We start from the raw sequence: 23,714 nt of genomic DNA, 5'->3' as shown, positions 1-23,714 counted from the left end.
TAAATAAGGGGGCGGGGAGAGCTTGTGGGTAAGGTAAATGGGATGGTGCTTGGTGGATGCAGGTGGGGGGTAATTATGATAGGCTGGTAGGGAGGGGGGAGTGGGTGGGTTGCAAGGAAGATGGAGCGATCAGGAGGGTGGTGCCGAGGTGGAAGGTTTGATCTGGGGTGAGTTGGTGGGAGGGGAGATTTGGAAACTGGTGGAGTGGATGTTGATCCACTGTGGTTGTAGGGCCCTGAGGTGGAAGATGTTCTTTTGCCACTTGGTGGGTGGCTTGGATTTGGCAGTGAACATGGCCCAGGGCTTGCATGTCCTTAGGGGAGTGGGAGGGGGTGTTGAACTGGTCAGCCACAGAGCGGTGGGATTGTTTGCTGTGTGTGTGTATCCCAGAGATATTCCCTGAAATGCTTCCCAAGTTGGTGTCCTGTCTCCCTTATGTAGAGGAGACCTCATTGAGAGAAATGGGCACATTACTTGTGATGGGTGGATGCGCAGGAAAATCTCAGGATGTGAAAAGACCCTTTGGGGTCTTGGGTGGAGGTGAGGGAACATGCCGATGTCCTAACACCAATGTTTTTTTTATAGATACTTTTATTGAAATTTAACATTTTTGCAAATTTACAAAAATAAACAAAACTCTCAAATACAAACATTGATGTACAATTAAATCATATATACAATAGTCATAATTTAACAAAGAAAAGAGAAAGAAAGAAAACAAAAAAAAACTCAACTTTCTACTAATCTAACCTATAACTAACCAGAGTGTATACCTAAGTCTCTTACATGCTCGGAATGTATGAACATCAAATATAATAAAACCCGTATTCGCGCAGGATTCCTCTCCCAAGGGGCCCCGGAGCAGCCCGGTCTGAAATCTTCACTAAACAAAAGCCCTTGTTAGGATAGCCGAAATATCTGCATTTATATAATTCAAAAAGGGCTGCCATATTTTATAAAATAATTGTCTTTCGGTGCACCATATTTGTGAGGAAGTCAAGGGGGATATATTCCACAATTAATCTGTGCCAATTTGAAAGTCCAGGGGGGCCCTCAGCCACCCAGTTCACCAAAATATTTTTCCTTGCACAGAAAGAGAGAATAGAAAATAGTCTCTTCCCATGCATATCCAGAGATGAGAGGTTCGAAAAGCCCAAAAGGAGAGATACAGGGTCCACCCTAATTTCCGTTCCTAAAATTTCTTTCAGGGTATTTGCCACTTTAGTCCAGTATCTGCGGATTTTCTGACAAGTCCACAGACAATGTACAAGAGTACCCACCTCTATTTTGCATTTAGGACACATTGGAGATGCTCCTGCCTTAAATTTTGCCAGTCGAGCCGGAGCTATATGGGCCCTATGAAGTATCTTTAGTTGGATAGCCTGAGTTCTGTTACAGATAGCAATTCTTCTAGCATTTTCCCAAATGTCATTCCACATATCCTCAGAGATTTCTAGCCCCAAGTCCTGCTCCCATGTTTTAAGCAGGTCATCCATGTCTCCTGAGACTCCATCATGTAGCAAATGGTATTTAGTACTAACGGAGGATGCCCCTGCTGGTCGTAAGACATTACGTTCTCTGTCTGATTTATAAAGACTATCTATTAATGTAGTCTTCCTCTGTATATAATCTCGAACTTGGAAGTATCGAAAGAGATCCCCATTAGGTATTCCGAATTTCAGACGCAGCTGCTCAAAGGGCATCAGGATCCCATCTTTAAATAGGTCCCCTAAGCATGAGATGCCCCTGGATCTCCAGAGTTTAAAGGTGGCATCTGTAATCTCCGGTTGGAATCCCCATGCGCCTCCTATTGGTGCATGGGGGGATGTTTTATGTGAGTTACCCTCATTTTGCCGCATTATATTCCAGGCCTTAATTGTGTTTAATATTATGGGATTTTTACAGTGGTCTGTAATGATTTTCCTCTTATCTGAAAATAAAAGGTTAATAAGTGGGTATTTTACTTGGGAGGCTTCGATATCCAGCCAAATTGATTGTGGATCAGATGAAACCCAATCAGCTATGTAACTTAGTAGGGAGCTTAACTGATATTTCCTAAAGTCTGGGAAGTCCAGTCCTCCCCTTGCCTGTGGAAGCTGTAGCTTCTTCAGCTTAATAAGGGGCCGTCTATGGTTCCAAATAAAGGAGCCCAACCAGCCATATAATTTACGTAGGGCTAGCCTTGGCAGCATCAGCGGGAGCATTCTCATAGGATATAAGAGACAGGGCAGAACATTCATTTTAATTAATGCTATTCTCCCTAGCCAGGAAGTCGGAAGGTCTCTCCATCGCTGGAGGTCCTGCCTTATCCTTTCCATTAATTGTACAAAATTAGCCCTATACAGCTGATCAAATACTGGCGTGATAAAAATACCTAAATATAAGAAGCCCTCCAGGGACCAACGGAAGGGAAAAGGGGATCCGTCCATTAGGTGGGGTATCATAGCCAGACCACCCATTGGCATGGCTTCCGATTTTGAAAAATTAATTTTATAGCCTGAGAATGCACTAAATGTATTAATAACTTGAATTAGACGAGGCACTGACATTAAAGGATTACTGAGGAATAAGAGAACGTCATCTGCATAGAGGGTAATTTTGTGTTTACCTGTACCAATCCTCGGGGCCGTTATATTAGGATCAGTCCGGATGGCTTCTGCTAATGGTTCGATTATCAGCGTAAACAACAATGGTGAGAGAGGACATCCTTGACGGCAGCCCCTACCCACACTGAAGCCATCCGATCTTAACCCATTAGTAATAACAGCTGCTTTGGGGTCATTATACAATGTTGAAACCCATTTGGTAAACACCTGTCCAACGCCAAACCTTTCCAATGTGTAAAATAAATATGACCATTCAACCCTATCAAATGCCTTTTCCGCATCCAATGAAATTACTACTCCTGGTATCTTTCCCTGATGACAGGCTTGGATCATATTCAAGACCCTTCTGATATTATTGGATGATCTGCGGCCCTTAATAAATCCCGTCTGGTCCTCCTTTATAATATATGGCAGTACCCTTTCTAGTCTTAGTGCTAACATTTTTGAGAGAATTTTAAAGTCTACATTTAGTAAGGATATTGGTCTGTAAGATGCACAATCTTCTGGGTCTTTTCCTTTTTTGAGGATAAGAGAAATATTTGCTTCTTTCAGCGTGGGCGGGAGACAGACCTGACTATGCGCAAAATTATACATATCCATAAGTGGGTCAACCAATATTCCTGTAAATTCTTTATAGAATTCAGCTTGAAAACCATCCGGGCCCGGTGCTTTTCCGCTCTGAAGTTGCCTAATTGCCTCAAGTATTTCTTGGACTGTTAAAGGGGTATTTAGGGCCAACACCTGTTCCGGAGTCAGGCCCGGGAAGGTCAAATTTTTAAAAAATGACTGCATCCTCCTAATCCTATCTTCACAATCCTGCGATCTATATAGTTCAGAATAAAATTCTTTAAAGGTCGCATTGATCTTTTTATGATCATGAGTCAGGGTACCTGTACTTTCCTTGATGGTCGGAATAGTTTGAGGGGCTTTCTTTTTCTTTGCAAGAAATGCTAAGTATCTACCCGGTTTGTCGCCATATTCATATAATCTTTGTTTCGCAAATAATATTTCCCTTTTAGCCGTTTGAGTAAGCGCGGTGTTTAAAGCTGTCCTAAGAGCTGTAATCCTCTGCAATTTTGTGATAGAAGGTCTATCAGCGTATGCTGTTTCGGCTGCTTTTAGGCGAGCTTCGAGCAGACGCTGTTGCTCTCCCTTCATTTTCCTCTGGGTCGCTGAATAGGAGATGATCAAACCTCGTGCATAAGCTTTGATGGTCTCCCACATCATTGACGGATTGCTAGCCGTACCAGTATTAATTTCTAAAAAAGTTTTAAGTTCTTGGGAGAAGTACTTTAAAAATTTGCTATCTTTTATCAGGAAGGGGTCCATACGCCAATGCCGAGCAGATGTCCCATTGTTCTTTACCTTAGTTTCCATGTATACAGCGGCATGGTCAGAGATTGCTATAGTACCTATTTTACAGGTTGCTATAGAGTTTAGAAAAATCGATGGGGCAAAAAACATATCAATTCTTGTGTGACATTTATGTGGATTAGAGTAGAAAGAAAAATCTCTACCCTGTGGATGGAGACATCTCCATACATCGACCAATCCTAATTCTTTATTCAGGTCCGCCAGTTGTCTAGATCTGGGAGATACTCCAGCGGCACTCTTGGGAATCCTGTCTATTTCCGGATCCATAATACAATTAAAGTCTCCCCCTATAATTGTATGACGGGCACCAAAGGCCATCAGTTTTGAAAAAGCTTCCGTTATGAATTTAAAGGGGTGTGCCGGGGGGCAGTATACATTTAAGATCCCATATTCCTCTCCATTTATGAGGGCTTTAATCAAAATATATCGTCCAGATTCGTCTTTTATCTGATTTAGAAGTTTCAAAGGGAAGTTCTTCCGGACAAGGATAACGACTCCCCTGCTTTTTGAATTAAAAGAGGGAAAAAAAGGCCTGATCAAATCCGCCCTGTCGTAATTTTAAGTGTTCTTTATCCGACAGGTGTGTCTCCTGTAGGAGAGCTATATCAACTCTCTCCTTCTTAAGATTTGATAATATTTTCTTCCTTTTAACTGGCGAATTACTCCCCCTGACATTCCAGGTGCACCACTTAACCGACTGTTCAGCCATAATCATCTGGACAGATCCGAGACCCCTTGGGAGGGGAAACCCTATCTAGAACATCCCGAGCATGGAGCATACAAGATTTACAAAAGTAAAGATTCTCTGATACACTCAAAACAATATAACAAAAAACTCTTTCTAAGTATAAAAATTATAAAACATTCCGAATTGGAGATTTTCTCCCTTGTTCCCAGGGAGCGTCACTTCCTCTCCCACAGTCCATCTTACCCTCTTCCAACCAGTGCCCCACCCTTGACCCAGGTGTTCCTCAATAAAATGAGGAGAATTCAAATATAATATAAAGCTAGAGTTAACAGTGAACACCCCACCCCCACCCACATCTAAATATATTTGGGAATATTAATACCATATATAACTATAAGATTACAATCTCAACATGTAATACTTAAATATAATACCACAAAATAACAGGGGAAAGAAAAACAATCCCGCTCCTAAAAACAGAAGTAAAATAGAATAAGGTAACCACCTCTCCCCATCAACATTAACCAAACGCCCCAACATATATATATATACATACACACATAGGGGGAAAGATAAGAAAAGATGAAGGGATGTAAACCAAAATAATGGGAAAGGCAGACCAGCGTCCACAATCTCTTACAGTTTATTTAAGAGAGTCCAAGAATTCCTTAGCCTTCTCCGGTGATCCGAAGTTATATATGGATCCTTCGTGGCTAAGGCGTAGCGTCGCTGGATATCGTAAGGAGTACTGGATATTTAAGTCCCTTAAACGCTTCTTCGCCTCATCGAATGCCTTCCTCTTTCGGACCAAAGCTGGGGAGAAGTCCTGGAACAGCATGATCCTGGATCCTTTGTGGGTCATAGCTTGGGGATCTTTTCCCAGATTTCTTGAGGCTTCCAGGAGCATCTGCCTCTCCCTATAGCTCTGCAGCTGGAACAGGACCGGGCGTGGGCGCTGGGTTGAGCCGGGCCCACGTACTGTGACCCGGTAGGCCCATTCTACCCTTACCTGGCCTGATCCATTATGCAGATTTAAAAGTTGTGGCAGCCAATGCTCTAAGAATGCTGTCAGCTGACCTCCCTCTTCCTGCTCGGGCAGGCCCAACAACCGAATATTTTTTCTACGACATCAATTTTCGAGGTCATCAATGTGGTTTTCTAGGTTCTGGACTCGATTCTCGAGAAAACGGATGTGGTCGGCTGTTGATTTTATCCCAGTCTCTGAGGCTGCGGCCTTCGACTCCACCTCTCTGACTCGGCACTCCAATTCCTGAATGTCTCTGCCCTGCTTCTGCAGCTCGGCTGATAGTGCTTCTCTGCTCTGCCGAGACTCATCGATAAAAGCATCAATCTTCGCCTCCCACCTGGCAAACATCTCCTCAAAGCTCATCTTCATTGGTAACTCTCCTGAAGTGGCTGAAGACACCTTTGTTGCAGATGAAGAGGGAGAGGGTGGGGGAGGGGTCCCTGCTTTCTTAGAGCCGCCTGTTCCCTTCCCTTTACTCATTTTCCAGCTAGTATTAGACTATTTAAATGTACTAATAGGTAACTATTTAAGGTTAACAACTATTATAAATGGTTTAGTGAGTGTGGTGGGGGTGGATAACCCACTTTTCCCAAGTTTTGGGTAGAGCACTGTGGACTCAGTCTTGCTGGGTCGCCGCCATCTTGGATCCCCAATGTTTTTTAAAAACCAACTCTGAGCACTGGTTAGTGGTTAGCACTGCTGCCTCACAGCACCAGGGACCCAGGTTTGATTCCCACCTCAGGCGACTGTCTGTGTGGATTCCCTCTGGGTGCTCTGGTTTCCTCCCACAATCCAAAGGTGTGCCTGCTAAGTGAATTGGCCATGCTAAATTGTCCCATAGTGTTCAGGGATGTGCCTGATTAGTCAGGCTTAAATGCAGAGTAATGGGTCTGGGTGAGTTACTCTTTGGACGGTCGGTGTGGATTTGTTGGGTCCAAGGGCCTGTTACCTTATTGTTGGGAATCTTAATCTAACTCCTGCCAGTCACGAGTAAGGTGAGGTGTGAAGTACACCCTTAACCAGTTTCAGAAAGAATATTAGTTCCTCCCCAACTCCCTCAGAAAATTGAGAGCCCCACCAGATTGGGGCTGCCTGTATTGTTTGAGAGATCCTGCAGTATTTGTGGTTCTTCCCAATTTGTTTTCAGGGAAACTGAACTACTTAACGATAAATTTAAAAAAAACAAGTTACTTCCTTGCTAGATAAACAGCCCTTTCAATGTGGAATAGAAACTGAAACAACGGATGCAAGAAATCTGAAACAAAACAGAAAATACTGGAAAAGCTCAGCAGGTCTGGCAGCATCTGTGGAGAGAAATCCGAGTTCGAGGTTTAGATCCAGTGACCCTTCCTCAGTACAGCCACACTTGCTGAGCTCTTCAACAATTTTTGTTTGTTCCTTTTAAATGTGGTTTCTTTTTGAATGACAGAAATGTTTCGATTCTTTGGGGAGGATGGTGCGATAGTGTCACTGTACTTCCAATCCAGGGATATGTCAGGGCCCAGGTTCAAATCTCACCACAACAGCTGGCAGAATTAAAAATTGGTTATTAAATTGTTTTTGATTCCAGATTTTCTAATGTTGACCATGTGAGTGTATATCATCAGTTGTTATAAAAGTTCATCTGATTCATTAATGATCTCGAGGGAAGGAAATCCGTCATCCTTACCTGATCTGGGCAACGTTTGACTCCAGGACACAGCGATATGGCTGACTCTTAAAATGAGCTTAAAAATGTGTTGCTGGAAAAGTGGAGCAGGTCAGGCAGCATCAAAGGAGAAGGAGAATCAACGTTTCGGGATTATGCCTGAAACAAGAGACGGTTACCAGCTCATGCAGCCTCACTCAGCCGGAAGCTGAGGAGAGTGAACGGATGCTCAGATACCCTGAGAGATACTGGAGAAGGGCTTATGCCCGAAACGTCAATTCTCCTTCTCCTTTGCTGCCTGACCTGCTGTGTTTTTCCAGCAACACATTTTAAAGCTCTGATCCCCAGCATCTGCAGTCCTCACTTTCTCCTACCTAACTCTTAAAGTGACCCAGCCAGCCACTCAGTTCAAGGGCAGTTAGGCTTGGGCTGGACAGAATTTGCCCAACGCAGCCCATATCCCATTAAAGAATGAAGAGGGCAAAAAGCCCTTGGATGTTTATCCTGAAACAGTCTTGTTAGCATTTATTTTCTAAGCTGGCTGTTTCTCCTTGCAGGTTTGTGGGGACATCCACGGGCAGTTCTATGATCTCAAAGAGCTCTTTAAGGTACGTTCATGGCGTATTGTGAGTGTGGTGATTTGTATCTGTTACTGTATTAAGAACACAAAAATACCTGAAGCTTTGTGTCCATCTGTGTTGAGTTTGCGTGTATCCTGCTCACTTCCAGTGTCTCTCAGGGTATCTGAGTATCCGTTCACTCTCCTCGGCCTCGGGCTGAGTGAGGCTGCATGAGCTGGTAACTGTCTCTTGTCTCCACCTTTTGCAGTAGGAGCTCGCAGGTAGAACATAGAACAGTACAGCACAGGAATGGGCTCATGATGTTGTGCTGAGCATAATACCAAACTCAAACTAATCCCTCCTGTCAGCCTTTGGTCCGTATCCCTCCATTCCTTGCATTTCATTCCCTTTAAAAGCCCCTATCGTATCTGCCTCCACCATATCCCCTGGTGGTGTATTCCAGAGTCCTAACACTCTGTTTTAAAAAAAAAAGATTGCCCCCCCCCCCATCTCCTTTGAACTTTATCCCTCTCACCTTAAATGCATGTCCCCACAGTATTAGATGTTTTGACTCTGGGGAAAAATATTCTGATCGTCAACCCTACCTATGTGTCTCCTAATTTATAGACTTCTGTCAAGTCTCCCCTCCACCACTCCTTTAATAGGTCATACCCTCTAATCCAGACAGCAGCCTGGTAAACCATCTCTGCACCTTGTCCAAAGCCTCCACATCCTTCCTGTAATGTGGTGACCAAAATTGAGCACAATTCTCTAAATGTGGCCTAACCAAAGTCTTTTAAAGCTGCAACATGACATCCTGTCTCTTGTACTCAGTTCCCCCACCAGTAAAAATAAGCCTGCTGTATCCCACTTTACCACCCTACCTACTTGGGTGGCCACTTTCAAGGAGCTTAAACCCGAAGATCCCTCTGTACATAAGCGCTGTTTGGTCCTGCCATTAACTGTATACTTAACATTTGATCTCTCAAAGTGCAGCACCTCACGCTTACCCAGACTATACTCCATCTGCCATTTGTCTGCCCGTGTACATAAGAACATAAGTCGGAGCAGGAGTAGGCCATCTGGCCCTTTGAGCCTGCTGCACCACTCAGCAAGATCATGGCTGATCTTTTCATGGCCTCAAATCCACTTCCCTGTGCTCACACTGTGTATCCCTTACTTTTTTAAACAATCAAGGGAATTATCACTTCAGTTCTAAATCTGCTCCCTCTAATCTTGAGGCTATGCCCAGTTGTCCTAGTTTCACCTGCTAATGGAAACATCCTTTCTGCTTCTATCTTATCTACTCCCTTCATAATTTTGTTTCTATAAGATTGCCCCTCATTCTTCTGAATTTCTGAATATCCCGTTGTATCATTTGACAATCTTTGACATGATCCACAACTGCCCTGATTTTTGTCGTCTGCAAACTTAGGAAACCACCTGTCTCCATTTTCTTCCACGTTATAACATTACAAATGGCAGAGGTCTCAGAATGGATCCCTGTGAAACGTCACTAGTCATGGACCTCCAGTCTGAAAAACATCCCTGCACCACTACCCTCTACCTTCGATGGACAAGCCAGTTCTGGATCCGAGTGGTCAAGTCACTGCGGATATTGTAGAGTTTGAGATTAAGAGTGTACCTGTTTTGCTCAGTCTGCACTGACACTGTCATCTACACTTTGCCCTCGCAGGTTGGAGGTGACATTCCTGAGACCAACTATTTGTTCATGGGAGATTTTGTTGACCGAGGTTTCTACAGTGTGGAGACATTCTTGCTGCTACTGGCGCTGAAGGTGAGATGGAAGTGGGTTTGATATTTACTCTCTTTCTTGGCCCCTTGAGCTTACAGTGTCAACTCTGGTAGTAGTAAGCCCTATGAATGTAGACTGCCCTCTGGTACTTGCCTTAAAGCAGCCAGCCAGTCTTTGGACTAAGTTGTTGATGCTTAAGGACATTGTGGCTAAGACTGTACTTGTCCACATGTCATTTCCACCAGTCATCCCTGAGCACTGCTATAGAGAACCTGGACTAGGGTCCCCCTCTGTCACCCAAACTACTTCTGTTGGTTTACTGCAATTTTAGGAGTTTATTTCTGTATGTGATCACGTTCTGTGCATACTCTTTAACTACTCTTTCTGTGTAGTTTTCACCAGGTTACTCCACATACCGTGTAACTGTACTCCAGCTCACTGGCTGCTGCCAAAATGCCACCTTACCCACAATGGCCATGTCTTGGACAGACATTGTATTCTGAATTGAAAATGCATAATATCCTTCACTTAGTATCAATGCTGCACATTCCTTCCTAACAGCACTTGTGCTTGTTCCTACACCACAAGGATTGCAGCAATTCAAGGAGGCAGCTCACCACCTTGTCGAGCACAGTTAAGTCATATACAGCATTGGAACAGGCCCTTCAGCCCACCATGTCTGTGCAGACCACATGCACCAATCCCATTCACCAATACTTAGTCCCTAGTTTACCATGCTCTAGCATTTTAAGAACTCTTTCTAGTGCTTCATAAATGTTGAGAATACTTGCCTCTGCCACCTTCTCAGGTGGCATGTTCCATATTTCAAACAATTTTATTTCTCAGATCTCGTCCGACCCACTTATTCCTTACCTGAAACTTGCACTCTTTAGTCTTTGACATGTCTCAGGAAAAGGATTTTCACAATCTATCCTATCTGTGCCTCATAATTTTATATATCTCAACCCCCTCAGCATCCTTTGCTCCATGAAAGAAGTTGGGGATGGACAATAAATGCTGTTTTTGCCGGTGATGTCCACACACAATCATAGAATCCCTACAGAGCAGAAAAGGGCCATTTGGCCTACTGAGTCTACACCGCCCCTCTGAAGAACATCCCAACCAGACCCAACCCCACGCCCTGTCCCTGTAACCCTTCATTCACAGTGGCTTAACCAACTAACCTGCACAGGTTTGGACTGTGGGAGGAAACTGGAGCACCTGAAGGAAACCCACGCAGACATACTCCACACAGACCAGGCTGGAATCGAACCTGGGCCCCTGCAGCTGTAAGGCAGCAGTGCTAACCACTGAGCCACCCATATTCCATAAGCTAGGAATGATGTTTCTTTTTAAATTATCACTGTTGAATCTGAAGTTGTCTTTTGACAGGGAAACTCAAATCACATTAGAATTGAACTATGTGCATTCCTGTTCCTGATTCTGGACTAATCCAGGCTGCAGTTAGCAACCTGCTACTACGTCACCAACAATCCAGCAGCCGAGAGAAAAACTGGTTTTCTGGCTCAGATTTGAGGGTGTTGAGGTTTAGGAAGCAGCCCTCTTGGACACTGTCTTTGTGGTGCACCTTAAATCGGCGTTCCCTTGCTGAGACAGTACCGTGGGCTTAGTAATGAAATCACTGAAGATGACAGAATCGATCCCTTGTCTAATTACCACTAGGCTAGTGATCTGAGATGTTGCAGTTGGTCCCAGCTCCCAGTGTGAAGTGTTGTCCATTTAATAACGCGAGCCGAATACAGGTTGTGAGCATTTGATATAGCCCTGCTGATTGGATGGCTTGGTCACGTGCATTCTGTCCTAATGGTACAAGACAGTGAAAGGCTTTGGCATCTGTGACATTAGGGAACATGCCCATGGATTCAGTGCCTCAAAGTTAAGGGGAAGCACAAAGTGCTCCACTTAATGGCCGAGTGAGGAAATGCAGTCATTACACCTCCAGACAGGCTAGTTTCAATATTGTAGGAGCAACAGATCTACACCAGCCCACCCATTTTTATCCTGCCCTTAACATATACCTTTTACCATATTTCTTTCTCTGTTCAGTTGTATCGAATGTGCAATGGCTGGCTATTGTTCCATATTTAACCTGTGTGAAATACTGCCCCTGCTGCTGAGCTGTCGGGTTTTGTGGGTTGTGTATCGGTGATATTGTCCATTTGGAGCCACTATCCATTTTCTTCAGACTTGTTGCTGACACTTCACATTTGAAAGCTTCACACTTCAGAGTCTTGCCCAATCACAACAAAAGCCAGTGTTTGACATGTTAATTCAATTAAATATTTTTTGACTAATCTCCAGTTTGGCTGAAAATTTGAGAGTATTGCTGTTAGAGTTCTAGCCTTTGCAACTTGTAACTGAAGGCATGGTGATGGATGTCCAAGTCAGGATGCCAATAAGAGGGGTCTGGGGAGGGGAATGGTGAGATGTTGGCATCGCTCATGTGCTTGTTCCACATCTCTGGGTGAGATGCTGTTTTGTTGTTGTGGTTCTGTTCGCCGAGCTGGAAGTTTTTGCTGCAAACGTTTCGTTCCCTGGCTAGGGAACATCATCAGTGCTATTGGAGCCTCCTGTGAAGCGCTGCTTTGATGTTTCTTCCGGAATTTGACTGGGAAAACACTACCATCAGAGAACAGCCAGGGAATTCCTAGAGGCATGGCATTCATCCACAAACTCCATTAACAGACACATGGACCTGGACCCCATATACAAACCACTACAGCTGAAACTGACACCCGGAAGCGGCAAGAACATCCATCAATAGACACATCGACCTGGACCCCACATACAAACTACTACAGCTGAAACTGACACCCGGAAGCGGCAAGAACAAACCACTATAAATACCGGAAGAAACATCAAAGCAGCGCCTCACAGGAGGCTCCAATAGCATTGATGATGTTCCCTAGCCAGGGAACGAAACGTTTGCAGCAAAAACTTCCAGCTCGGCGAACAGAACCACAACAACGGACACCCGAGCTACAAATCTTCAACCAGACTTTAAATGCTGTTTTGTATTTGTACTGTGCCCTGAATGATCAATGAAGAGTAAGTAGTGTGGAATGATACAATTAGTGACTGCTTCTGTCACCTGATTGGTAATTGTAAAGACCCTGATTAGCTAGGTTAGATTTATTACACCTGTTTTGGTAACTGGGAAGCCTCCCTCATTGGGTAGGTGCCAGTGACGTTGCTGCACAGACTCAGACAATGGAGAGTTCTGCTGTACAGACCGCCCTTGCTGTTAGGTTGTTGCCATGACCAGTGAATCTCACTGTACCCACTGCCTTTAGCCAGTAGTGAAGTGAACTATGTTGAATGGACACTTGCATCTGTGACAATAGGCATCTCCCACAGACGCTGAATAGAATCATCCACGAGATAATTTTAACTGAAGACCTTTGCGATGACTTCAACCTTGTCTTCTGAGGATGGGAACGTTAGAGCCATCTTTTTAATTACTCAAATTCTCTTCACCGTTTAGAATCAAATGTAAGAAGGTGAGGGAGCTGTCCTACTCAGTTGGCATCTGATCAGAATTATTACCTTGTTTCTCAGTTAGCCATAAGATGCCAACCACCCAACCTCGGGATTGGTGATCCAGAGACATAACCAGTAAGAACGTAGAACAGTACAGCACAGGCCCACGATGTTGTGCTGAGCATGTATCTTTTTCTAAGATCAACCTAACCTACACATCCCTTAATTTACTGCTGTCCATATACTTGTCCAGCAGTCACTTACATGTCCCTAATGTCTCTGACGCTACTACCGCCTCTGGCAGTGCATTCCACGTACCCACCACACTCTGCATAAAGAACCTACCTCTGACATCTCCCCTATACCTTCCTCCAATCAGCTTAAAATTATGACCCCTCGTGACAGCCATTTCTGTCCTGGGGAAAAGTCTCTGGCATCTCTACTCTATCTCTGCCTCTCATTACTTTGTACACCTCGACCAAGTCACCTCTCTTCCTTTTCTCCAGTGTGAAAAGCCCGAGCTCACTTTTTTTTATAGATATTTTTATTAGAAATTTAACTTTTTTTTTTACAAGTTTACAAAAATAAAAAAAACTCAAGTACAAGCATTGATATACAATTAAATCTTAAATATATAATAACCAAAATTTACCAAAGAAAAATACCAAGAAAGGAAAATAAAACAAAGCTCAACTAATTACTAATCTAACCTACAACTAACCAGAGTGTATATTTAAGTCTCTTACATTATTCAAATAAGAGAAAGAAAGAAAAACAATGGATAACGTAGAAATTGGGTAGTGAGATACATGTTCGGAATGTGTTAACATCAAATGTAACAAAACCCGTATTCGTGCGGGATTCCTCTCCCAAGGGGCCCCGGAGCAGCTAGGTTCGTAATCTCCATTAAATAAAAGCCTCGTTAGAATGGCCGAAATATCTGTATTCATGTAATTCAAGAAGGGCTGCCATATTTTATGGAATAATGCGGTCTTTCGGTGCACCATATTTGTAAGGAAGCCAAGGGGAATACATTCCATCATTAATCTGTGCCAGTTTGAAAGTCCAGGGGGGCCTCAGCCACCCAGTTCACCAAAATATTTTTCCTTGCACAGAAAGAGAGAATAGAAAATAATCTCTTCCTGTGCATATCCAGGGAGGGAAAGTTCGAAAAGCCCAAAAGGAGAGATATAGGGTCCACTCTAATTTCCGTTCCTAAAATTTCTGTCAGGGTACTTGCTACTTTAGTCCAGTATCTATGGATCTTATGACAGGTCCATAGGCGATGTACAAGAGTGCCCACTTCTATTTTATATTTGGGACACATTGGAGATACTCCTGCTTTAAATTTTCCCAATCGATCCGGTGCTATGTGGGCCCTAGGAAGTATCTTCAGCTAAATAACCTGAGTTCTGTTACAGACGGTGATTCTTCTGGCGTTTTCCCAAATATCATTCCACATTTCTATAGAGATTTCTAGTCCCAAATCCTGATCCCATGTTTTAAGCAAATTGTCCAAGTATCTCCCGATACTTCATCATGTAGTAAATGATAAATAGTACTGACGGAGGATACCCCCATTGGTCGTAGTACTCTACACTCTCTATCTGATTTATAAGGACTATCTAATAACGTAGTCATCTTCTGTATCTCAAATTTGGAAGTATCGATTAGGTCTCCATTAGGTAATCCGAATTTCTGACGCAGCTGTTCGAAAGACATCAGGACCCCTTCTTTAAATAGGTCCCCTAGACATGAGATACCCGGATCTCCAGAGTTTGAAAGTGGCATCTGTAAACCCCGGTTGGAATCCCCATGCTCCCACTATCGGAGCATAGGGGGATGTTTTATGTGAGTTGCCCTCATTTTGCCACATTATATTCCAAGCTTCAATTGTGTTTAGTATTAGAGGGTTTTACAGTGATCCGTAATGATTTTCCTCTTGTCTGAAAACAAAAGGCTAACAAGGGGGCGTTCTACTGGAGAGGCCTCGATGTCCAGCCAGATTGGTTGTGGATCAGACAAGACACAATCAGCTATGTAACTTAATAGGGAACTTCCCAGATTTTAGGAAATATCAGTTAAGTCCAGTCCTCCCCTTGCCTGTGGAAGCTGTAGCTTCTTCAGCTTAATGAGGGGCTGTCTATGATTCCAGATTAAGGAACCCAACCAGCCATATAATTTACGTAGAGCCATCCTCGGCAGCATCACCGGGAGCATTCTCATAGGGTGTAGGAGATGGGGCAGAACATTCATTTTAATTAGTGCTATTCTACCCAGCCAGGAAATTGGGAGGTCTCCCCATCGCTGGAGGTCCTGCCTTATCCTTTCCAGTAAATTCACAAAGCCCTAGCTCACTTAACCTTTCTTCATAAGCAGAACCCTCCAGTTCAGGCAGCATCCTGGTAAATCTCCTCTGCATCCTCTCTAAAGTTTCCACATCCTTCTGATAATAAGGTGACCAGAACTGGACACTGTTCCAAGTGTGGTCTCGCCAGGGTTTTATAGAGCTGTAGCAAAACCTTGCGGTTCTTAAACTCAATCCCCGTGTTAATGAAGGCCTTTTTGCCAGCCCAATCAACTTGGGTGGCAACTTTGAGGGATCTATGTATGTGGACCCCAAGATCCCACTGTTCATCCACACTGCCAAGAATCCTGTCTTTAACCCTGTATTTGGTATTCAAAATCAACCTTCCAAAATGAATCACATCCCACTTATCCAGGTTGAACTCCATCTGTCACTTCTCAGTCCAGTCTGTCAATGTCATGTTGTAGTCTGCAACAGCCCTCGACACGAGCTCCGACACCACCGACCTTTGTGTCATCGGCAAACTTTCTAACCCACACTTCCACTTCTTCATGCAAATAATTTATAAGAATTGCAAAGCGCAGAGGCCCAAGAACAGATTCTTGTGGGACACCACTGGTCACTGACCTCCAGGTGGAATATTTTCCATCCGCTACTATTCGCTGTCTTTCAGCCAGCCAATTCTGTATTCCGACAACTAAATTTCCCTGTATCCCATACCTCCTCACTCTCAATGCACCTACCATGGGGAACCTTATCAAATGCCATACTGAAATCCATGTACACCCCATCCTTTGTCAACTTGTCTTGTCACAACCTCAAAGAACTCGAGACTTGTGAAGTATGACCTGTCCCCCTCAAAATCATGCTGACTACCTTTTAATCAAACTGTTTTTCCAAATTGTCATAAATTCTACCTCTCAGAATCCTTTCCAGTACCTTGCTTTCCACAGATGTAAGACTGACTGGTGTGTAATTCCCAGGGGTTTCCCTGTTCTCTGTCTTGAACAGAAGAATAACATTTACCTCCCTCCAATCATCCAGTACTACTCCCGTGGAGAGTGAGGATGCAAAGATCATCACCAGAGACGCAGCAATCTCATTCTTCGCTTCACGTAGTAACCTTGGATATATCTAGCCTGGCCCTGGGGATTTATCTATCTTGATGCTTCCCAGAATTCCCAGCACATCCACTTCCTTTAATATCAATCTGTTCAAGCTTGTTAACTTGGTCCACAGTGTTCTCACGATCAACAAGGTCCCTCTCTCTAGTCAATACTGAAGTAAAAAAACTCATTTAGGGCCTCTCCTACCTCTTCAGACCCCAGGCACAGGTTCCCTCCACTATCCCTGGTAGGCCCTATCCTCTCTCTGATCATTCTCTTATTCCTCATGTAAGTGTAGAACCCCTTTGACTTTTACCTAATCCTTCCTGCCAAGGTTTTTTCGTGCCCCCTCCTCGCTCTCCTCAGTCCATTTTTGAGTTCTTTCCTAGCTACCCTGTAATCCTCTAAATCTGTGCCAGAGCCTTACTACCTCAACCTTAAGTTAGCTTCCTCTTCCTCTTGACGAGAAGCTCCTCTTCTCTGGTCATTCAAAGCTCCTTCACCTTACCATTCCTTGCTTGTCTCAGTGGGACAAAGTTATCTAACACCCGCAACAAGTGCTCCTTAAACAGCTTCCACATTTCTGTTGTGTATTTCCCATAGAATAATTGTTTCCAATTTATACTCCACATTTCCTGTCTATTAGCAGTATAATTTCCCCTCCCCCAATTAAATACCTTCCCATACTCTGTTCCCATCCCCCTCCATGGCTGTGGTCAAGGTGAGGCAGTTGTGGCCGCTGTTACCAAAATGCTTTCCGACCGAGAGGTCTGACACCTGGCCTGGCTCATTGCCGAGCACCAAATCCAATATGTCCTCCCCCAGTCAGCCTATCTACATATTGAGTCAGGAATCCTTCTTGGAAACACCTGACAAAATTGGCTCCATCCAGACCATCTGCACTGAGGAGGTTCCAGTCAATATTGGGGAAGTTGAGGTCACCCATAACAACAAATCTGTTACGTCTGCACCTTTCCAAGATTGGTCCAATCTGTTCTTCCATTTCTCTGTTGCTGTTGTGGGGGGGGGGAGCGGTGTCTAAAGAAAGCACCCAACAAAGTGACTGCCCCTTTCCTGATACTGATGTCCACCCACACTGACTCAGTAGACAAACCCTCCTCAATAACCTCCTTTTCTGCAGCTGTGATGCACTTTCTAATTAACAATGATATTCTCCCTCCTCTTTTAGCCCTCTCCCTGTTCTTTTTAAAAGATCTAAACCCTGGAACATCCAGCAACCATTCCTGTCCCTGTGAAATCCACGTCAAGTTATGGCCACATCAGTATATTTCCAAGTACTGATCCATGCTCTAAGTTCATCAGTCTCATTCCTGACACTCCTTGCATTGTAACCCACCCCTTTCCCCTGTCAACTGTGTATCTTTCCTGACTGACTCTCTGCATTCTATTTCTACCCATTCAACAACTGCCCTTTCCTCTGATCTCTGGTTCTGGTTCCATCCCCCTGTCAAACTAGTCTAAACCCTCCCAAAGTGCTCGAGCAAATCCCCCACCCAGGACATTGGTGCCCCTCCAGTTTAGGTGCAACCCGTCCTTCACGTACAGGTCCTACCTTGCCAGAAGGTGCCCCAGTGATCTACGTATCTGAAGCCCTCCCTCCTGCACCAGCCCTGGAGCCACATGTTTAGCTGCAGTCGCTCCCTGTTCCTCACCTCACTAGCACGTGGCACCGGTAGTAATCCTGAGATTACTACTCTGCCCGTCCTGCTTCTTAGCTTCCACCCTAACTCCCTGAAATCACTTTGTGGATCCTCACCCCTTTTCCTCGCTATGTCATTGGTTCCAATGTATATCACAACTTCTGGCTGCTCACCCTCCCCCTTCAGAATCCTGTAGACTCAATCAGAGACATCCCAGACTCTGGCACCTGGGAGGCAGTATACCTTCTGGGAGTCCCATTCGTGATCACAGAATCTCCTGTCCATTCCTCCAAACTATAGAGCCCCCCTAACACCAACACTTTTTATTCCCCTCCCCCCTTCTGTTCGGAGCCGCAAAGCCAGGCTCCGTACCAGACACCTGGCCACTATGGTTTTCCCTCGTCGGTTGTCCCCCACAATAGTATCCAAAATTATTAAGGGGAATGGCCACAGGAGGTCCCTGCACTGTCTGCCTGTTCCCTTTCCATCTGCTGACTGTAACCCTGTACCTGAGGTGAGATTACCTCCCTGTAACTCCACTCCTATCCCCTCCATCTCCTGAATGACCTGACGTTCACCCAGCTCCAGCTCCGGTTCACTAACGCAGTTTCTGAGGAGCTGGAGTTGGATGCACTGCCCCAACATGCATTCCCACTGTTCTGAATTCCCAACGAGATGATTGAGAAAATTACAAACCTTACTGAATCGGTGCACAGAACCTTTGTTTTTTGCTGAGGAGGAGGAGGAGGATAGGTAAGAGACACCGCTATAGTAGTGTTTTGGGTAAAGTAACCGTCCAAATATATTACCTCCCTTACCCAGCGTCCTGTGTCCACTCCTGCCCTGTGTGCTCTCCACCTATTCACGAGATAAAGGATTAATTTACCTTCCCAGCAGCCCCCGGTCCTCAGTCTCACCGTTCTGCTGCTGCAAAAATGATCTTACTACAAAATAAACCTTCCCTTTTCATTTCTCTTGGCTAAGCTGGCTCTTTGTGACAGAGCTGAAAATGTGTTGCTGGAACACATTTTCAGCTCTGATCTCCAGCATCTGCAGTCCTCACTTTCTCCTCTCTTCTGTGACAGGTTCGCTATCCAGACAGGATCACGTTGATCCGGGGTAACCATGAAAGCAGGCAGATTACTCAGGTCTATGGCTTCTATGATGAATGTCTGCGTAAATATGGATCGATTACAGTGTGGAGGTACTGTACGGAGATCTTCGATTACCTGAGTCTCTCTGCTGTTGTGGATGGAAAGGTAACCCATGAAAGACATTGTGTGTTCAATTTGTTTATCGTATGTTTCTGTCTCCCTGTGTTGCTTCTATCATTTTCATCATAGAATGGGAGTGATAAGGATGATCCTCTGGATTAAAGTTCTGAAGCGATTGCAAACTGGGGTATCTGGTGGCAGAAATGAACTGAGCTGGTCTGATCTGAGTTGTGAGCCAACACAGACAGACCTTGGATAATGTAGGCTATCAGAATTGTGAGCACATATATTTGATGGTCAGGTACCAAATTATTGAACCTCCAAGGTCTCGAGCGAATTTGCTGCTGTCTGTGATGTGCTATTGTGTGCTTGGAAAGTAATGACACACTGAATTACAGAGAGGACTGGATAAAAAAAATCTCTCAACACCAGGTTTAATCGGAAGCACTAGCTCCCGGAGATGACGGAGCAGCGCTCCGAAATCTAGTGCTTCCAATTAAACCTGTTGGACTATAACCTGGTGTTGTCATTTTTAACTTTGTCCACCCCAGTCCAACACCGGCATCTCCAAATTCGAAATACAGTGGAAAGCTTTGTGTGTGAACAGTACGACAGATCATAGTAACCAAGGAGATACAGATCATTGGGTGGAAACAAACGTAGAGTAAGGCATGCAGGTTACACTGCACAGGATGTGCGCTAAGTAACATCAACATTATTTGAAGTTAGACTCCATTCATCAGTCTCATACTGGCAGGGAAAAAGCTGTTCTTAAACCTGTTGGTACTTGTGTTCAAGCTTCTGTATCTCCTGCCTGTGGGAGTGGTTGTAGGAGACCATTACCAGGATGCGATGGGTCTTTGCTGCAGAAAGGCTGCCAAAGACACTGAGACATGTAGGTGGAGACCACGCTTGGAAGGTTGGCCACCATGATGGTCTGGGCTGTAGGTTCTTACGGTGCTGGGCAGAACAGTTGCCCTACCAGGCCATTAATGCTGTCAGTGCATCTGTAAAAGCTGTTAGTGTCCTTCTGAACATGCCAAACTTCCTGAGCCTCCTGAAGAAGAAGCGACGCCTTGACTGTCACATCTACATGGGAAGTCCAGGATCACTCACCAGTTCTAGGATGTTGACACAGGCAAGCCTCTCAACCCCCAGTCCATTAATTTAGAAGGGGCTGAGGGAGGTGTTCTCCTCCTCTCTCTCTGAAGTCAATGATTGGTTCTTTAGTTTTGCCCACCTTGAGAGACGACATTATCGTTGCACCATGTACCCAGCCCTGTATTCTGACTCCTCCTCATGCCCTGAGTGAAATGGGTCAGGTGAATGGTAGAGTGGGCCTGAGATGCTCCATTTCTACACACAGCCAATGTTATACACCCCCGTGTCCTACCAGGTTTAAGTAGATTGACTGACAACTAAATTAATCACTCAATGTTTGCTTTCACTTTTAAGCAATGTATTTTCTTGTCATCTCTTGTAGATCTTCTGTGTCCATGGTGGCCTCTCTCCATCTATCCAGACTCTGGATCAGATCAGAACAATTGACAGGAAGCAGGAGGTGCCCCACGATGGTCCAATGTGTGATCTCCTCTGGTCAGACCCAGAAGGTAAATCCTGGAAATGCTTTTCGATAAAGCGAGTTTTACCCCCGCTGCCCTGGAAAAGCGAGTACTTACTGGTCGGTTACAGAGCCACCAAACGGCCATGGAGTTGAGTCTAAATGAGTCTATTCATTGTCTGATTCAACCCCCTCTCTCAAGTGCATAGCCTTTCCTGAGCCAGGCTCATTGGAATGTAAATGGGCGCTCAGGCCTAAATTGATTTTTAAGTTCTCTTCCTGTCTATTTTGATCACATTGGTGATGTGAGATGAGGCAGGAAGCTGCTGATCTCTCCAGGTAAATTGTGTCCATGTTAGGTGGGGACTGAGAAGGAGATATCCATCCTGCATCCCATCTCCCCATCAGTGACCCACTATCCCCCAGTCCTGTCTGATTCCCACGTTAATGTTGTTGTGTGTGTGTGTGTCGTGCCCGCACGTGCAGCTGTCTGGAACTGTACACACTCTGTTTCCTGTCTCCACAGTTTCCAGTCTTCTATTGCCTAACCATGTACACAGTCTTCTGAAGGATCTTTGAGAGCAAATCCAAAACCATTCTGCTTCCCATCTTCTATCCATTTGCCATGTATAGTTCATTCTGTTGTTTCAAACACCTGCTCAATGCTCCCTTGAAAAAATGCTGTGGTCTTTAGTTCAATCACTGTCTGGAGTAAAACTGTTCATGCTACAGCTGCCCTGTGTTTCACTAGAGGTGTAGGACCCCCCACCCTACTCTGAATAACAGGTTACCATTGATTGTTTCTTGCTAACTCCCAACAAGAGAAAATAGATTTGCCCTTTGGTTTGATTACAATGGTTCCCACAATATTTAAACCAAAACTTTTACTCACGCTCTTGTGTTTCAACTCTGTGACACACTCCCCCTCTCTCACCCCCTCTCTCTCCCCCTCTCTCACCCCCTCTCTCACCCCCTCTCTCACCCCCTCTCTCACCCCCTCTCTCACCCCCTCTCTCACCCCCTCTCTCACCCCCTCTCTCACCCCCTCTCTCACCCCCTCTCTCACCCCCTCTCTCACCCCCTCTCTCACCCCCTCTCTCACCCCCTCTCTCACCCCCTCTCTCACCCCCTCTCTCACCCCCTCTCTCACCCCCTCTCTCACCCCCTCTCTCACCCCCTCTCTCACCCCCTCTCTCACCCCCTCTCTCACTATCACCTTGGTCTGTTTTCACTGTAAACTCCCCATGGCTTTCTCACCCTCTCTAAAACCAAGTTTTCAATCAATTGTGCTGTGACCAAAGTTCTTTGTATAAAATCACCCCAATTCCTCAGTATTTTTAAGGGGGAGTGATGGCCTCCTATACTATCACCACAATATTATTAATCCACAGACCCAGGTTACAATCCTGTCATGGCAGATTTGGAATTCAAATTGTACTAAAACACAATCCAGGATCTTTTCAGATTAAACCAATTGTTAGAAAAACCCCTCTGATTCACCAGTACCCTTTAGGGAAGGAAATCTCCCATCCTTACTACATCTGGCCCATGTGACACCAGCCCCAAAGCAATGTGGTTGACTCTCAACTGCTCTCTGGGCAATAAATACTACCTAGCCAGTGATGTCCACATCTGGTGAATGAACTTTTTTTAAAAATTGTATTTAAAATGAAATTAGAGTCATACAGCATAGGGCCAGACCCTTCATTTAACTCTCCCTGACTGATCAGGTGTTGGGTGCATTAGTTGGAGAAATAGGACTGGGTTACTCTTCGGAGGGTCAGTTTGGACTTGTTGGGCTGAACGGCCTGTTTCCACACTGTAGGGAATCTAATCCAATCTAAACTCAATTAAACACTGATTTGCTTGTGCTCATGACCATATCTACTCTGATCAAATTATGGCCTTGAACTTGGGGGTTCTCTGTTGAACCACACTTGCCAGCATCTTTCCATCGTGTGTGTACTTCTCGTCCTTGTTTTTGTCAAACATGCAACACCCTGTACTTCTCCATGTTAAGGTGTATCTGCCAGGTGTCTGCCTGCCCGCCCAGGTGTCTGTGCCTTGCTGAGGCCTCTTGCCTCCCGATCAATGAAGGGATAGACACCTGACCTGTACGATAGGTTAGGCAGCATCCATCAAGGTAATGTTAATCACTTCATGGTTCAGTAGTTCAGTCTCTCATTCCAACCCTTGACAGCAGGGCAGAGCAAGTGGTAACGTTTGTCCTTTCTGGCTTTGTAAACCAGATCAGGAGAGTGGCCGGTCCTGTGGACAGTTTGATCATCAGTTCCTGACCACCATTCCACAATTTGTACTTCAACATTTTAATTGGCTGTATTGACTATCACCTGATGAAGGAGCGTTGCTCCAAAAGCTAGTGTGTTTCCAATTAAACCTGTTGGACTATGACCTGGTGTTGTGTCATTTTTAACTTTGTACACCCCAGTCCAACACCGGCATCTCCAAATCATGATTATGCTAAACAGATTAACCAATAGAGAGCAGCAGAGTCTAAAGATTCCTACTTTTTCAGTTTCATCCTTAATTTTCCTGCTGGCTTTAAGGCTTTATACTCAATTGCATTGGATTTCATCTGTTTAATTACATCCTGAACACGAACATGCACAAAGTATGCGCAGTGGATGTATTTTTGAGGTTACTGCCTATTGATGGACTTTTACAGGAGCCTGCTGTCAGCTTC

General features: G+C 44.7%; 1 protein-coding gene across 2 annotated transcripts in view; it reads left to right on the top strand.

Annotated features, from left to right (window-relative positions):
- Positions 1 to 23,714, top strand: part of LOC132827234 (serine/threonine-protein phosphatase 4 catalytic subunit-like) — a 56,711-nt gene that overhangs the window by 26,836 nt on the left and 6,161 nt on the right. For both annotated transcript variants that reach the window (XM_060843862.1, XM_060843863.1), the window contains 4 exons: positions 7,901 to 7,951; positions 9,600 to 9,701; positions 19,321 to 19,494; positions 20,933 to 21,059. In XM_060843862.1, the coding sequence (XP_060699845.1) occupies positions 7,901 to 7,951; positions 9,600 to 9,701; positions 19,321 to 19,494; positions 20,933 to 21,059 (454 nt within the window). The remainder of the gene's footprint in view (positions 1 to 7,900; positions 7,952 to 9,599; positions 9,702 to 19,320; positions 19,495 to 20,932; positions 21,060 to 23,714) is intronic.

The sequence above is a fragment of the Hemiscyllium ocellatum genome, chromosome 24 (assembly GCF_020745735.1).
Source record: "Hemiscyllium ocellatum isolate sHemOce1 chromosome 24, sHemOce1.pat.X.cur, whole genome shotgun sequence".
Lineage (NCBI taxonomy): Eukaryota > Metazoa > Chordata > Chondrichthyes > Orectolobiformes > Hemiscylliidae > Hemiscyllium > Hemiscyllium ocellatum.
This window is presented reverse-complemented; position numbering and strand designations above follow the sequence as displayed.